The 16902-nt window shown below is 44.1% G+C and overlaps 1 protein-coding gene across 1 annotated transcript; it reads right to left on the reverse strand.

Moving 5' to 3' along the window:
• Nucleotides 1–9276: 9276 nt before the first annotated feature.
• LOC311616135 (uncharacterized protein) lies at nucleotides 9277–16876 on the reverse strand (the record flags this gene model as incomplete). Its single annotated transcript, XM_084907365.1, has 4 exons — nucleotides 16791–16876; nucleotides 13964–14087; nucleotides 11494–12984; nucleotides 9277–9419 (listed from the first exon to the last, which is right to left on the reverse strand). Exons 1-4 carry the CDS (start codon nucleotides 16791–16793, stop codon nucleotides 9277–9279), a joined length of 1761 nt encoding a protein of 586 aa, XP_084763491.1. The 5' UTR covers nucleotides 16794–16876.
• Between the last annotated feature and the right edge of the window lie 26 nt (nucleotides 16877–16902).

A 16902-nucleotide genomic window follows, 5' to 3' on the forward strand; every position in this document is an offset into this window, starting at 1 on the left:
TTCATAGGTTGATGCTCAACCACTGAGCCATGGCCGCCTGGCTACTCAAGACTTTTTTGAGAATGAGTGATATCCTATGAAGTATGCATGGTACCCTGTGCATTAAAGTGAGGGGTGAACAAAAACAAAACAAAACACAAATTTACCCTATTGTTTGGCCAGGTTTGGTTAACAGAAAATTGTCTTACATAGGACTAGCATAATGAATATATGTGAAGGGGTTTTGGCTTGTATCAACACTCTTCTGACAAAAGGAAAAGTGGTGTCTGATCAGCAAGGTGTCCCCTCTGTAATCAGGTGGTCAATGGGAGCTCACAGGAGCAGCATTTCGTTTTCTGTCTTTGTTTCCCGGAGAAAAAGAGACAGAACATAAAAGCCCCTCCCACTGGCAAAATCCTGCTGGTCACAGAGGAGCTAAGCCCCTCCTACTGTCAGGATCCTGCTGCTGACTCAGGAGCTAAGTCCCTCTCACTGTCAGGAACCTGCTGGTCACACAGGAGCAAAGTCCCTCCCACATGAGCTACACTCCTCCCACAAAAGGTAAGCTCCTCCCACTGATAGGATCCTGTTGGTCACATAGGAGCTAAACCCCTCCTACCTGATCTAAGCCCCTCCCATTGGCAGGGTCCTGCTGGCGCTTAACTCCCAGGTGATCACTACCCATTGCCAAGACCAACTTCACAATAGACGCTCTTCCAAGGCATGGTTGAACATTGACATCTCGAAGTGTCACCTCTAGCACTTTGGGCTACTCCAGAGTCAGGGTATAAAAGTCACCTCCACCTCTCCCCTCAGTGTGTAGGTGTGTGTGTGTGTGTGTGTGTGTGTGTGTGTTATGTGTGTGTGTGTTACAGAATCGCGGCTGCCTCCACTCTGGACACAAGAAATGTCAGGCCCCAGCCCCTGAGAAGGTGTCCCAGTTCATTCAACCTGTCCATCTCCTACTCGAAAGGTGAGATGCCCACACTGGGGCCAGGTGCGCCCTGCGGGAGGGTCTGCCAGAAGCCTGTGATCCCTGCGTGTGGCCTGTGCTCCTCTGCCACTGAAGACACTGACACCCTGAATTTCCTACATCCCCTCTTCCCCTACCACCATTCCCAGGAACTCCCCTTTCCCTGCTTCCTGGACTCAGGTACTTATATCAATTTTTAAAAACCAGCATTCAGGGCCCTGGCCAATTTGGCTCAGTGGATAGAGCATCAGTCTGCAAACAGAAGGGTAAGAGTCCATTTCTACCTTTTCTATCCCATATATCACACTTTTCTGACTTGTCATTTCATCTGTGACTTCCTGGCTTTTGACTACCTTCACCTTGTGGCCGTTTTGCATCTCCTGGCCCATACAAGGCTTTCTCTGCAGTATTCTCCAACATTGACCTGCACATGTGTTATGCGGTGTGCATGCATAATTAAGTAGACCTCAAACACAAGCTATTCCTTTACTAAGTTTTATGTGGAACAAGATGTAACTAACTTTCTGTACAGCTTGCCCATATCACCAGCAGACAATCTCTGCTGAATGCTTTTAGCAGAGGAATGAACAGGTGGTCCCTATTCTGTTCCATGTGCTGCTTGCCATGCTTGTGTCATATTTCATTTGAGGTCTTCCTTCTTCTTGATCTTCAGTAGCCCAGAACTTCATTGCAGCATCCTATAAATGAATGTTGACCGCTGGAAATCTTCTGTTTTCATCCAGTTGCATGAAGCCAAATGCAACACACTTCTGTAATGGGACATCCCCGTGTCAGCGGTCAACATTCATTTCCTCACCATATTTCTGTTTTCAGGATATTGGCCTAAAATGGATCAGAAGGAGGCCTCTTCTGAGGAGAGTGTATCTATACAAGTGGATGCAAAAGCCATGGCTTCCAAGAGCTCCAGCAACTCAGAGGACCCATCTCTGTAAGCGGCTTTTCTCAGTTTTGAAAGAGTAGTCTGCACCTGACTGAGTCACAAGCAGAAGACTTTGAGCATAAAGCCTTCTTCAGTGACACATGTGTTAGAGCCTCTGTTTCCATGTAAACCATCACCAGCAATAGAGGGATGTCTGTGGAGAGGTGTCCTGGAAAGAAGCAATTGGACAGGACTTCTCTCCACTTCGTTTGTGTGCAGATGCAGCTGCTATATCCCAGGGGTGCCTTCAACCGCTAGGGAGCCTGGGAAAGACTTCTCATCCATCTTAGGGCTGCTGCATCCCCAGGCATCTCTTAGCATAAGCAGCCACACAGTGGTAGTGAGTTTTCACAGAAATTTCTCAGTGGAAAAACTGATCACCAGTGGGGCAAATGTAAAATGCTGCAAGCCACAGATATAAATTTGTTCAACACCAGGATGACTCCTCTGGTGGAGTGACATATGAGTATCACAAATTTGGGAGAGGTTTTAGATGTGACATTAACCTCAATTGACAGGAGAGTTCACACTAAAAAAAAAAAAAGTCTTTTGAGATTGATGATTTTAGGAAGCTCTTTCATCAAAGTGCTTCTCTACCTGAACACCATGGAGTTCACACAGAAGAAAAACTTTTTGAGTTTAGTGAATGTGGGAAATCATTTAGGCATAAGAATCTTTTTACCAAAAGAAAGTCCACACTCGAAAAAAACCTATATGAGTGTACTGATAGTGGTAAGTCATTACGCATTAGCTGTAATCTCATTGAACATCAAAAAGTTCAGACTGGAGGAAAACTATGAGTGTACCGAATATGAAAAATCTTTTAGGTACAACTCCTTAACCACAAAAGAGTTCACACTGGTGAAAAGCCATATCAATGTAGTGATTGTGGTAAGTCCTTCAGTCAAATTGGTAACCTCTTTCAACAGCACAGAGTTTATTCACACTGGAGAAAAACCATTTGAGTACAGTGATTGTGGGAAATCCTTCAGATACATGTCCAACCTCAACCAACACCATAGAGTTCACACTGAAGAAAAATGTTTTGAGTGTAATGAATGTAAGAAATATTTTATCCACAAACGTGCCCTGATTAGACACGCCTTAAATGTCCAGAGAATATTTTATCTCTTACTCAGAATGACAACACTGACGGAAATACTTTGGGACCTACTTACCTGAATGTCATCTCCCTTTATAGAAACACCAGAGGCCAGGTGCACAAAATTCATGCATGGGAAGGTGTCCCTCAGCCCGGCCTGCACCCTCTCCAACCTGGGACCCCTTGATGGATGTCTGACTGCCAGCAGTCAAACATTCCTATCGCAATCCGGAACCTCGGCTCCCAACCACTCACCTCGCTGCCTGCCTGATTGCTCCTAAGCACTCTGCCTATCAGCCTGCTCTCTCCCAACTGCCCCCCTGCCAGCCTTCTTGCCTCTAGCTGCCCCTCCCCCCCCCCCACTAGCCTACTCACCCCAACTTCCCTCCCCTCCTGGCCTGATCGCCCCTAACTGCCTCTGCCTAGGCCCCACCACCATGGCTTTGTCCGGAAGGTCTCCTGGTCTAATTAGCATATTATCCTTTTATTAGTACAGATACTGTGGATTTAAAATAAATGTAAACACCCAATATAGGAACTTCCTCCTCATTATGCTTCTATTTCAAAACTTCCTCTTCTCACAAAATTTCCTGAAGTTCAACCAGATAAACTTCAAGTATCAAGTTTCACCCTGGCCGGTGTCACTCGGGTAGTTGGAGTGCTTCCCCATACACCGAAAGGTCACAGGGTCGATTGCCTGTCGGTACATACCTAGGTTGCAAGAGGTGGCCGATTGCTGTTTCTCTCTTCCTCTCCCTTCCTCTCTCTCTCTCTCTAATCAATAACAACATATCCGGCCTAATTGGTGTGGCTCAATAGATAGAGCATTGGCCTGCGGACTGAAGGGTCCCAGGTTCGATTCCGGTCAAGGGTATGTACCTTGGTTGCAGGCACATCCCCAGTAGCGTGCAGGAGGCAGCTGATAGATGTTTCTTTCTCATTCATGTTTCTAACTCTCTGTCCCTCTCCCTTCCTCTCTGTAAAAAAATCAATAAATATATATTTTTAAAAATAAATAAAAACATATCCACAGGTGAGGATTTAAAGTGAAAAGTATCTAGCTCCCATCTCCCTCCAAAAAATTTTTTTTACTTCAATTTTAACTGGTTCATATTTTTTTGAGTAATAAAATGATTAATTTTATAAGATTTTTAAAAAATGAATGATAAGCTTCATCCTGCAGACTGAAGGGTTCTGGGTTCGATTTAGGCCAAGGGCACGTGCATGGATTGTAGGCTCGATCCCCAGCAGGGGGCGTGCAGGAGGCAGCTGATCCATGATATTCTCTCATCATTGATGTTTCTATCTCTCTCTCCCTCTCCCTTCCTCTCTGAAATATATAAAAATAAAGAATGACGTCTGACTACCTTAAATAAACCACACTTATGTATGTGTTATATAGCAAGCATGTCCAACTCATGGCCCACAGGCCACATGCAGCCCAGCCAATATCATGGAATGTAAGAAAGGTTTTAATAAAAATTCTGTAACTTCATTTTTACCATATCCTGGATTTTCCGGGTTCCCCAAGACTTTGAGGGACCCAAATTCGGAGAGCCTCATTGGCCGTGTGAGTGTCTGTGTGTCTGTGTCTATGTGTCTGTGTGCTTGTGGTAGCTGGCTCTGAAGAGATGTAGGATCTCTATTGGTGGTGCCCGAACACGTCTTGAAGACGCGCCATTAAGGACTACGGGCCAGAGAGTGGGAGGTGTACCCAATATCTCTCAGGGAAGTCGATGTGTGAGCACGCCGGCATGCAGGAGACCAGTGTGAGCTGAGGTCTCAAGTGCGGGGAAGTGACGGGAGCCTTTCCCAGGTATGATTTTGGTGTCAGCAGGTGGCGTGGCACCCCAGGATGGAGCCAGTGAAGTGGGGCTGGCGTGGCAGCGCGGGCCCCTGGTGGTGTTGGGTAGGAGCGGGGGCTTCGGCAGGGCTCGGTCTGCATGTCCAAGCGTGGCTGGGGAGCAGCGGCCTCGCTCTCGGAGTGGGGCCGGAGGGTCCTTCCAGTGGATCGCCCCGGCATCCCTATTATGTGACTGTTCTTTTATTTCATGTTGTCCCAGAGCTGTCTTAGACTCTTACTGCTTTCTATTTTTTTTCCAGTTGCTGCCCTGGTTGGGTGAAATTTTTTCTACCTTATCTTCAATATGGCTGATTTGGCCCTTAGCCTCTTCTAGTCTCCCATAGAAACCTTCCATTGTGTTCCTTGTTAAGTCTATGTCATTCTTCACTTCCTTTAGATTCTCCAACGTTGGTGAATTTCTCAACCTTATAACATTTGTGCATCCTTTTAATCATTACTTTGAATACTTTCTCTGACAAATTGCTTGCTACCATTTCATTTAGTTCCTTTTATTATGATTCTTCTCTGTCTTTCATTTGGGGGTGTTTCTTTGTCTTCCTATTTATTCTATTCCCTTAAAATTGAATATATATTAATCAAACTGCTATGCAACCCATTTTTTTTAAATTGGTCTTAGGTAATATTAGATGATTTGTAGTACACAGTGGTGCAGTCTCTCAGGTGACCAGGGCTGGGTATTCTAAGGAGGCATCCTACTTGATATACTTGGGTTGTTCTGGTGTAATTAGGTCTTAATTATTATTGACCACTTCATGGATGGAGCCTGCTCTCAGGGTTCTGATTATGTGGCTTACGTCCTACCACCTTATGCCAAAGATTATGGAGGCACTGAGCCAAATGCACAAAATACAACAGGACAAGACATGACACAGAAGGAAGAGAACATGAATGTAAAGAAGACACCTATAACCCCCAATAAAAGTGACCACCAGAGAAAAAGTGAAAAGATAATTAAAAGAGAGAGCAAGAATGATACAAAGGAGTAAAAAAAGAAAGAAAAAATAGGGAAAGAAAACACTCAAAACAAACCAAAAGTCACAAACACCCAGAAAAAATTAGGGGTAGTAGATGCTTAGCTTAAAGAAAATATAGGTAAGGAATTGATAAATAGGGGAGACCACACCTACACTCTCTCCAACCTGAGACCGCTTGAGGAATGTCCAATCCAGGACTGTTGGCCCCAAACTGCTTCTGCCTGCCAGCCTGATCAGCCCCTAACCACTCCCATGCCAGCCTGGTTGTTGTCTTAACTCCTCCATTGCCATCATGTTTGCCCCCAACATCCTACCTCTACCAGCCTGGTCACCCCTAACTGCCCTCCCCTGCAGGCTTGGTCAACTCCAACTGCCCTCCCTTGCAAGCCTGGTCCCTCCCAACTGCCCTCGCCTGCTTGCCATCTTGTGTCCACATGGGGGCAGGATTTTTGACCACGAGGGGACAGCCATCTTGTGTGTTGGAGTATTGGTCAATCTGCATATTACTCTTTTATTAGATAGGATAGATGCCTGTGCATGGGTGGGAGCCTGCTGGTTTTCCCTGAAGGGTGTCCCAGATTAGGGTGGGGGTTTCCTTGGGGTGTGTGGCGGCCTGGGCCAGAAGCCTGCGGCAGTTTGCAGGCCAGCCATGCCCCCAGCTACCGAAGCAGAGGCCCTATTATCTGGGATTTATTTATCTTCTACAATTGAAACTGCTATAGCCTGGAGTGGAGCCAAGTCTTCTGCTTGCTCCGTGGCAGCAGCCATTTCTGTTGAAATTTATTTATCTTCTATAATTGAAACTTTGTACCTTTAAGCAGAGGTCAAAGCAGGCCAGGGCTGCAGAATCTTGGCTTCCTCCATTGCTGGTGGCAATCCTAGCCTCCTGCTCTCTCCAGTTCCATGGCTGCCGCCATTTCTGTTGGGATTTATGTATCTTCTACAATTGAAACTTTGTAGCCTTAAGCGAAGGCCTGGGCTGGCCAGGGTGTGCAGAAAGATTGGCTTTCTCCATCAGCAGGGAAACCCAAGCCTCCCTCCTGCTCTCTCTCTGGCTGCAGCCATCTTGGTTGGGTTAAATTGCATACTCATTCCTGACTGGCTGATTTGCATATCACTCTTTTATTACATAGGATTCAGAAAATAGAATGATGGACCAGTCCCTCTTCCTATACAGACACTGAAGGCTCTTTGGGACTATTCAGACCCATAAGCTTGGCCTCCTCCTCTTTTTTTCTTTCAAGCTCAAAATGCAGGGTGTAGCAGGAAGTAACTCCTGCCCTGAGCCTACAGGGCAAGAATAACTATTCTGGGGAGAATTGGCCACTTAGGTTTGAAAGATAAACTATGTCACACTTCTAGCAATATATCCCCAAAAGTAGGAAACACCAATCAGAAAGCATGTATGCACACCTATGTTCATAGCAGCACAATGGTAGCTACAAGAGCTACAATTTGGAAACTGCCTAAATGCCCATCAGCAGATGAGTTGATTAAAAACCTGTGGTATAGCTGAAACCAGTTTGGCTCAGTGGATTGAGCGTCTGCCTGCGGACTGAAGGGTCCTGGGTACGATTCCAGTCAAGGGCATGTACCTTGGTTGTGGGCACATCCCCGGTGGGGTGTGTGCAGGAGGCAGCTGATCAATGTTTCTCTCTCATCGACGTTTCTAACTCTCTATCCCTCTCTCTTCCTCTCTGCAAAAATAAAACATATTTTTAAAAATAAAAAATAAAAAACTGTGATACATCTACACAACGGAATATTATGTGCTGCTGTAATAAAGAAGGAAATCTAATTATTTGCAACAGCATGATGCAATATAATAAACATAAACGCATGCACAAAAACAGAACCAGTGTCAGAGAAGCATCGAACAGACCATCCAAACTAAGAGGGAAGGCACAGGAGGGGAAGGTGTCAAAGATTAACAAAAGGACTTGTATGCTTGCATGAGAATAACCAGTTGGCATAGAAAGCAAGAGTCTGAGGGCATGTACTGTTGCGTAGGAGCACGGAGGAAGAAGTCAATGGGGAGATGGGAAGGAGACTTATGTAATAATTTCAAAAAATAAAGAATTTAAAATAAAAAAGAAAAAAAATGTCCCAATGCAGGACTCTTAGCAATGTATCCCTGCCCTGCTTTCCTCCTCAGGCACCTTAAGCCTGTGCCTCTCTCCTTCCTCAAGGTGAGTATTTGCAATAGAAAAGTCCTGTGTTCTGGGTTTAGAGAGAATAAAAGCAAAGACAAAACCAAACCAAAATAATGAAACTGCATTTTTGTCTCTTCCCAGCACCACGCTCTTTGGCTCTTTCATGGGGAAGCCTTTTGGGGCTTTTGCCTTTGGCTCAGTTTCCCCAGGAGCCAGCTGCCCTGTGGCTTCTCCTTTATGCAGTTCTGTGTTACCCACCTCGTGAAGGGACACAGCTTTAGTGCAACACTGCTGTCTGCTCACCCTCTTGAACCATTGGCTTGCTGTCCCTCGAAAATCCATTTCCCAGTTCTTGCCATTCTTCTGTGCCCTTCCTTGTTGTAAAGCAGGGGTCCTCAAACTTTTTAAAGTGGGGGCCAGATCACGGTCCCTCAGAGAGCTGGAGGGCCAGACTATATGAACTACTAATTCCTACTGTAACACCTTGGCTGCGCTCACTGCCCAAAAAACCTGGCAGGCAGGATCAGACTCCCCTGGGGGCTGCATGTGGCCCGCGGGCCGTAGTTTGAAGACCCCTGTTGTAAAGAGTATCTGCTCAGCTGAATCTAATTTCTTAATACCAAGTGGATGTTCTTTAATTTAGTTGCATTTTCAATCGGGCTCAGGAAGAGATGCACAATACTACTGCCTAATCGGCCACCATTTATTTTATTTTATTTTATTTTTTACCACTTTCTGATCCTTGCTGTTAAAAGCAGCCAGAGTGACTTATATACAGCTTGCAAATACATAGCGCATGCTCCCTGCAGGCTACCACCTGGAGTCTGCCAGCCCTTCACAGAAATATTCAGTGAAGTGCCCACTGACCTACTCTAGATTCACCTTCCCCTATACTGCTGTTACCAGTCACAGCAGGCTTTGTGGACTGTCCTCCATTATTTATGGACTGTCCTCCACTAGATGCCAGTTTCCAAGGACAGAAGACTCTGCATTTACAGCACATGGAACAGTTGGGCTTAACAGTATCCACAGCTATAGTCTTTATATATGTCCATTATGCTCACCCATGGCTGCTGACCCTCCATCCAACCTGATCTAAGTTCTCATCCCTACAGCTTCCCTCAGCCCACCCACTCAAGGAACCTGGATGATGAAGTGGCAAAAGGACATTCACAGATACCCAACCTCTCTGCCCCTCAACCATACACCCTAGGAACACACTATTCCCCATAAATCAAAAACTATCACCTCATTTAAGGTCTTCTATGCAAAGGAAAAACTTAGGGAAGGGTTACACCAACCACATCTCAATCTCATAACGTGGACTTATATTGAGACAAACCCTCTCCTTCTGGAAATGCTTGTATTGCAGCTTGTTTTCACCACTCAAAATATACAGCACCATCTCCTGTAGCATCCACGCTACCTCCAGGACTGTATGGGTAAGGGGGAAGAGGAGAGGAGTGCTTTATTGTTGATAAAATCAAATAGCAAAATAATCCCTAAAATGGAAGAGACTTAAACACCAGAGGGTCTCCGGGATTTGAGTGGGTTGTTGGAGGCAGGACTTTCTAAGTGAACTGATTTTGGGGTCCAAAGCACCAAGGGGTTTCTCCCATATACAGAAGTGGGTTCATTTGCAGCAGGAAGGTGCCTAGGAGGTGGGGAGATGCACTCTGGATGGAGATAGAAGAGCCCTGGCCAGCACATCTCAGACAGACACAGAATCCCAATTCCCCCCGTGCTGTGACTGGGCCTCCTCTCTTCCAAACCCTGGGAAGGACACAGTGTGCCCAGCTATAGTGGGCATATCCCAGGTAAAGGCATGAAAGAGTGAGTCAAGTTAGGCTGTGCAGACAGAGGCCTCATCTCAGGGCACCAGAGTGAATGTATGCATTTTTTGATAATTCTCATCTGAGGATATTTTAAGAGAAAGAGAGAGAGACAGAGAGAGAGAGAGAGAGAGAGAGAGAGAGAGAGAAAGAGAGAGAGAGAGCGCGCGCGCAAGGGAAGGGGGAGAAGAAGAGAGATATTGAGAGAGACATCAATATAAGTGAGAGAAAAAAAATCAGATGCCTCCTATATCTCCATATGTGCTGGGATCAAATATGCAAAACTAAAACCACAAAGTCAAGTAGTCTTTCTTTCAAGGCCTTGGGCAGGAATGCATTATAAGCCAATATTGGTCAAAGAGTAATTTTCTGTTATGATGCTGTCCCCCCAGAAGCACAGAAAGGTTGGGATTCAAACAATATCTGTTAACTCCAAATAATAGCTGTTAATTCTATGATGATATATCATAATTGTGCTTGACAATCATCCCTAGAAGTGACAATAAAAAATAAAATAAAATAAATTAAGGTAATAGAGAAAAATATCTTTACTAAAAAATCATAAACCAGAGAGAGCACAGTAAGCAATTTACAGGTTGGTGAACTAGATTAGAAATTAAAAGAATTCATAAAAGCATAATTCAATAAAAAAATCTCTTGAGCTACAAATGTATCAGGTAGTAGTTCTGGGCATGTCCTTCAATTCTTACTTGTACTGGAAATATATGAGGAATATAGTACACTATATGTTCCATTAAAAAGTTTAAGATAAAAAAAATAGGTCCCAAACAGTCACCTTTAGTGTTATTTTAAGTGACTAAAATGAAATATTCCTGCACATTTAACACTCTTCTCCAGTGTGAACTTTCAGACGTTTAATAAGACTAGGTTTTTGGCTTAAGGGCTTCCCAAATTTATTACCATTTGTATGGCTTCTCTCTAGTGTGAATTCTCTGGTGTTTAATTAATGTACTTCTTTTACTGAACAACTTCCCACATTCAGTACACTCATATGGCTTCTCTCCACTGTGAACTCTCCGGTGTTTAAAGAGTGCACTTCTATCACTGAAGGACTTTCCACATTCATTAAACTCATATGGCTTCTCTCCAGTGTGGACTTTCAGATGTCTAATAAGGCCAGATTTTTGGCTAAAAGACATCCCACATTCAGTACACTCATATGGCTTCTCTCCAGTGTGTACTCTCTGGTGTTAAATGTGTGTACTTCTGTAACTAAAGAACTTCACACATTCAGTACACTCATATGGCTTCTCTCCAGTGTGAACTCTCTGGTGTGTAATAAGAATTGATTTCTGGCTAAAAGACTTGCCACATTCAGTACACCCATATGGCTTCTCTCCAGTGTGTACTCTGGTGTGTAATGAGTACACTTCCGTAACTAAAGGACTTCCCACATTTAGTACACTCATATGGCTTTTCTCCAGTGTGGACTTGCCGATGTATAACAAGTTGAGATTTTTGGCTAAAAACCTTCCCACATTCAGTACACCCATATGGCTTCTCTCCAGTGTGTACTCTCTGGTGCTTAATGAGTTTACTTCTTTCTCTGAAGCACTTTCCACATTCATTACACTCATATGGCTTCTCTCCAGTGTGGACATTCAGATGTCTAATAAGGTCATATTTTCGGATAAAAGATTTCCCACATCCAGTACACTCATATGGCTTCTCTCCAGTATGAACTCTCTGGTGTTTAAAGAGTACACTTCTATCACTGAAGGACTTCCCACATTCAGTACACTCATATGGCTTCTCTCCAGTGTGTACTCTCTGGTGTGTATTAAGAATTGATTTTTGGCTAAAAGACTTCCCACATTCAGTACACTCATATGGCTTCTCTCCAGTGTGAACTCTCTGGTGTTTAATGAGTTTATTTCTTTCTCTGAAGGACTTCCCACATTCAGTACACTCATATGGCTTCTCTCCGGTGTGCACTTTCAGATGTCTAATAAGGTCAGATTTTTGGCTAAAAGACTTCCCACATTCAGCACACTCATATGGCTTCTCTCCAGTGTGTACTCTCTGGTGTTTAATGAGTGCACTTGTGTAACTAAAGAACTTCCCACATTCAGTACACTCGTATGGCTTCTCTTCAGTGTGAACTCTTTGGTGTTTAATGTATTTACTTCTTTCACTGAAGGACTTCCCACAATTAGTACACTCATATGGTTTTTCGCCAGTGTGGACTTTCCGATGTATAATAAGGTGAGATTTTTGGCTAAATGTCTTCCCACACTCAGTACACTCATATGGCCTCTCTCCATTGTGATCTCTCTGGTGTTTAAAGAGTGCACTTCTATCACTGAAGGACTTCCCACATTTAGTACACTCATATTGCTTCTCTCCAGTGCAAATTCTCTGATGTATAATTGGGTTACATTTTTGGATTAAAGACTTCCCATATTCAGTATGCTCATATGGCTTCTCTCCAGTTTGAAGTCTGAGGTGTACAGTGAGGTGAGCTCTTCGACGGAAGGAAACCCCACATTTACTACACTCATACATCTCTTTTCCAGGAAAAACTCTCTTATGCCCAATGAGGTTAGAGAATCGTCTAAATACTTTCCTACATTTCTTACACTCATAAATCACTTCTCCAGAAAATTCACCTTGACATTGAACAACTTTCAGGATGTGGCTTGCAGCATTTTCACAGTCACTCCACTGGAGATCACTTTTACAACCAGGAAATTCCTGTGAAACCTCACTATCACAGTGTAGTTCCTCTATGTTGAGAGTGGCCTGGTGCTGGTGAAGCTCAAAGGTGTATTGCAAATCTTCCCCAACCTCCCTGTGAGTTGAAGGCACCATCGATAAGTAGAAGCTGTACCTGCTCATATCGGATGTCCAGTCCATAGCATGTTTCCAGGACTCCTCTCCACATTCATTCCTCTGGTGCTGGTGAGGGTATGCACTGAAACATAAGTCTCCAACACATGGATCACTACAGAAGGCTTTCTGCTCAAAGTATGTTGAATGTGAACCAGTTAGGTGAAAAATATGTTGTAACACAGAGAAACACTGCTTACACAGAGGGGTCCTTTGGGTGGCTGGAGCTGTCTTAGAAGCCCTGTCCTGTGACTCTCCTTGTATAGATAGGCTATGCTCAGAACAGGACTCCTCATCATCCATTTTATGCCAGCAACCTGAAAAGTGAGAAATGGTGAGAAAATGAATATTGACTGTGTGACAGGGGAAAGTCTCATTGTGTGTTACACATTACACGTTGGTTCCATGAAATTATTCGATTATAAAAGATGTGCAGGAAGAATGAATAAGAGGCTCTTGTAAAAAAAAAAAAAAAAAAAAAAAAAAAAAAATAGAGGCTCTTGTGACTTTTTTGGGCTAATGAAGATTCCAAGAGAAGGAGACCTCAACAGAAGTTTGATACAAACATGCGAAGCACCACATGGATTAGAATATGGATCTCCAGCTCATCCTTTACCTAACAGCATTCACCATGACTTATCTGTTGGGGACCGAGAGAGATGGGAAAGAGGTTGGTCCCATCTTTCTTCAAGTAAATATCAATAAAGGAGTAGTAAGTTTTGAAAATTCTTTAGCACATATAGAAGGGCAACTCATAACACATGTGCAAGCCAATGTTGCAGAATACTGTAGAGGCACCAGTGCAGAGGAACAGGTAATGAAGTAGTGAGCAGTCAGCACTGGGCCTGAGACACAGCTTGCTATAGTATTCAGGGAAGAAAATATTACAGCATTTGAATGGGGCCTTACAAGAACAGCCCATGGTTCATGTTGATAAAAACCATAACATGGCAGAAACTGCCACAAAGAACCCTTACCTAGAGAAAGAGTGTTGAAGTTGAAGCCATGCATGTGTACACTGTTGGTTTCCCTTGAAGAGAAAGTCCAAACTGAGACCCATTAAGCTGACTGCAAGACGCCTGACTCCCTAACACTTAATGTACTTTTTGAGATAGCAGGTGTTATAGATGATCTTGGAGTCCTTTGACTAGGCTGCCAGCAACAGCACATTTGACAGGACAGTGGGAGAAATTAGCAGAGGCAATGTTCTGGCTGTGGAAGAGAGAAAGCTATGCCTGAGGAATAAAGGAAGAGAGATCATCACCTCAGGACACTGGGAAAACATGAAGATCTTACCTTCAGATGATACAAGTGCAAACACTTCCAGCATGACATTGCAGTACAGACGTCTCTGAGCCTCATCAAGGAGCCCCCATTCCTCCTGAGAGAAGGTAATGGCCACATCCTCAAAGTTCACATCCTGTCATAATGGGGACAGTACAACTCATAATCAGAGTCACTCCCAATATTATTAGTCTATCCTACTACCTACCCTCCAAATCCATCTGCTCTTTCCACTCTTCACATTTGAGAAAATGTCAGGCCTTCATTCCATGAAAGGAACTGTCTTATATTCGTGCTGATATTTTTCTTCCAATAACAATTAAGGCAGTTGAGTGGATAGAAGATACCTGAGCTCGGGCTCTCCCATGTACGCCACACTGACTCTTATCGATAGATTGGGTATCAAAAGCATAGGTTAGTGAGGGTTATTGGCCATAAAGACAGTGGGAGTGATTTGATACTGTTTTCTCAGGAAATAGCACTGTAGTCCCTCAGATTATTCCTTTAAGACACTAAAAACATCGCATCACACATCACCCTTTTCATCCCAATCTCAATTTGTGAGGCCATTGCTTTGTACTACCTGCTGCACATAGTTCCTTGAACAACACATATCTCCCACAGCTTCCTTCCCATTTCAATGGAAATGCAAATATGCTGTGTTGTGGATAAATTGTTTCCTAATAACCTTCTTTTCCAAAATTATAGTTCACCACCTCCAAAATCTAGTTCTCTCTTACCTTATTGTTACATCTAGGAACCACTGAAATGGACTCTTTCTTCAGTCACTCATGTCAATGTCATGGTGCTGTGGCCATGAATTCACATTCCCTCTCTGAGTGCACATCACTCTTTCTACCACACCTCTCTAAAACCTGCACTTTCCCAGCCCCAGCCCCTATGAAGATCTCCTGGCCATTTATTTATTAGTCTGCATGTCAGGTACAGAGAAGGATTGCCATATTGAATCCGGATCAAGCACTGCCCAGACTCTGATAGTCCACACTCATAGACACAGCCTTGATTCCTGCTATGTAGGCCTCTCTCCATGACTGTTTATTTCTTTCAACCTCAACTATTAAGAACAACAACCAGATCTCAAATATCTATAGTCCACCTCCTCGTATGCTGCAGTTGATGTTCATTCATTAGTCACAGCCAAAAACTCTCACTTAACCTTCACTCAAGTCCCAGCCCAGATGGCCCCCTGAACCATTCCCAGTGAGTCTCAAATGACCATTCAAGTCTTCTAGCTAATACACAACACTGACTGCAACTCCCCATAGCCAGGGCACAACAAGAGTCACAAGAAAATCCTGGTGAAAGTTTAGAAAAGTTGATATGTACCAGACTTAATATCATCTTGTTTAAATTACTCTTTGACCTCAACTAATCTCAGGTCCACTCATCTTTTAAAGGTTTTGGCCACTGCTAAACAATTATCTTTTACCCACACTCCACATGACAATTTCTGCCCCTGTATTGTGTTGTGAAACCACTTCTGACAAACAGTGGCCCCAGGAAAAAGTTAGCCCTCAGGCTCACACTATGCCTTCTGAACTACTACTCCCATTACCAACCTGACCATGATTCCTTGTATTAAAGTGATATACTGTCCTAAATGATATATCTCATTTTGTTGAGCATAGACCCATACACTGGTGTGAGGTCACATGCCTGGGTTGTGGGCTGGATCCACAGTAGATATTTGCAGGAGGCAACCAATACCTATCGAATATTTTTTGCTCATCCCTGTTGCTCTGTCTCTCTCACCCCCCCCCCCACTCTCCCCCCCGAATCTTTCTACATCTAACATCAATAAAAATATATATATATGTATTTTTTAAAAAATTTATTTTATTGATTTTTCACAGAGAGAAGGGGTCAGGGATAGAGAGCTAGAAACATTGCTGAGAGAGATACATCTACCAGCTGCCTCCTGCACACTCCCCACCGGGAATATGCCCGCAACCAAAGTACACATGCCCTTGACCGAAATTGAACCTGGGACCTTTGAGTCTACAGGCCGACGCTCTATCCACTGAGCCAAACTGGTTTCGGCTATATATGTATTTTTATAGACATACCCTGCAGGTTCCTGATTCAGCTCTCTTTACTCATTGCACATTTTGGAACCTATGTGTGGAGGACCTCATACTGACTACACTGATTGTCAGAAACAAGGTCCACATCATGAACCCCTACTTCTGGCCTTAGGATTCTTGGCTTAGTTCTATTCAAAGTGCCCAGGTGCAAGGAATACAAGAGCAGCGATAGTCCCACAACCCAATCTCATGAGCCACAAGTGTGTGAGGTGCTGAAATAAGTTCCACAAACCCGTATACATAATCAATTCTACATTTACAGGATTTTGTGAAAAGATTATGGTCTGTTGAGAACCTGGCAACCACCAGGCTCTATGTGTTCACAGTGCTCAGTGCCCTTGCCCTTGCCCAGAGGCTAGGTGCCTGTATATCTCAGTCCTCAGTGCTCACTCTTCCATTTCCCTTACCATTTACAGGAATGCCCCTTCCTGTCCACAGCTGCTGTCCTCTGTCTTCTAGTCTATTTTTCCACTGAGCAATGTTAGGAAAAGCTTGAACCCTACTTCATAAAATGTCCCTCTTTTTTTTCCCCCCCACAACCATCTATGGTCCCAGTGTTCTGAGAGTGAAGGCAAAACTCCTCATGCAAAACCACACCTCATCTCACTGTTGCCTTTACACCCAGAACAGGCCAGGGTTTCCCAATCCTCCCTGCTCAGTGTCACCATCACGTCCTTACAAAGTGGCACTGCGACTTCCACCAGCTTCCCCATCAGCCATCAGGAGGGACTCACCATCCTTAGTGTTGGACCTGAGAGGCCCGCTTCCCAGGCTGGAGGGTTCTGTGGGGTCAGGTTGCGGGAACGCTGTGAGCAGAGAGGAACTGGGAAGCATGGAGATGCCAAT

This window comes from Pipistrellus hanaki (genome assembly GCF_964339955.1).
Source record: "Pipistrellus hanaki genome assembly, contig: scaffold_67, whole genome shotgun sequence".
In the NCBI taxonomy this organism is placed as follows: domain Eukaryota; kingdom Metazoa; phylum Chordata; class Mammalia; order Chiroptera; family Vespertilionidae; genus Pipistrellus; species Pipistrellus hanaki.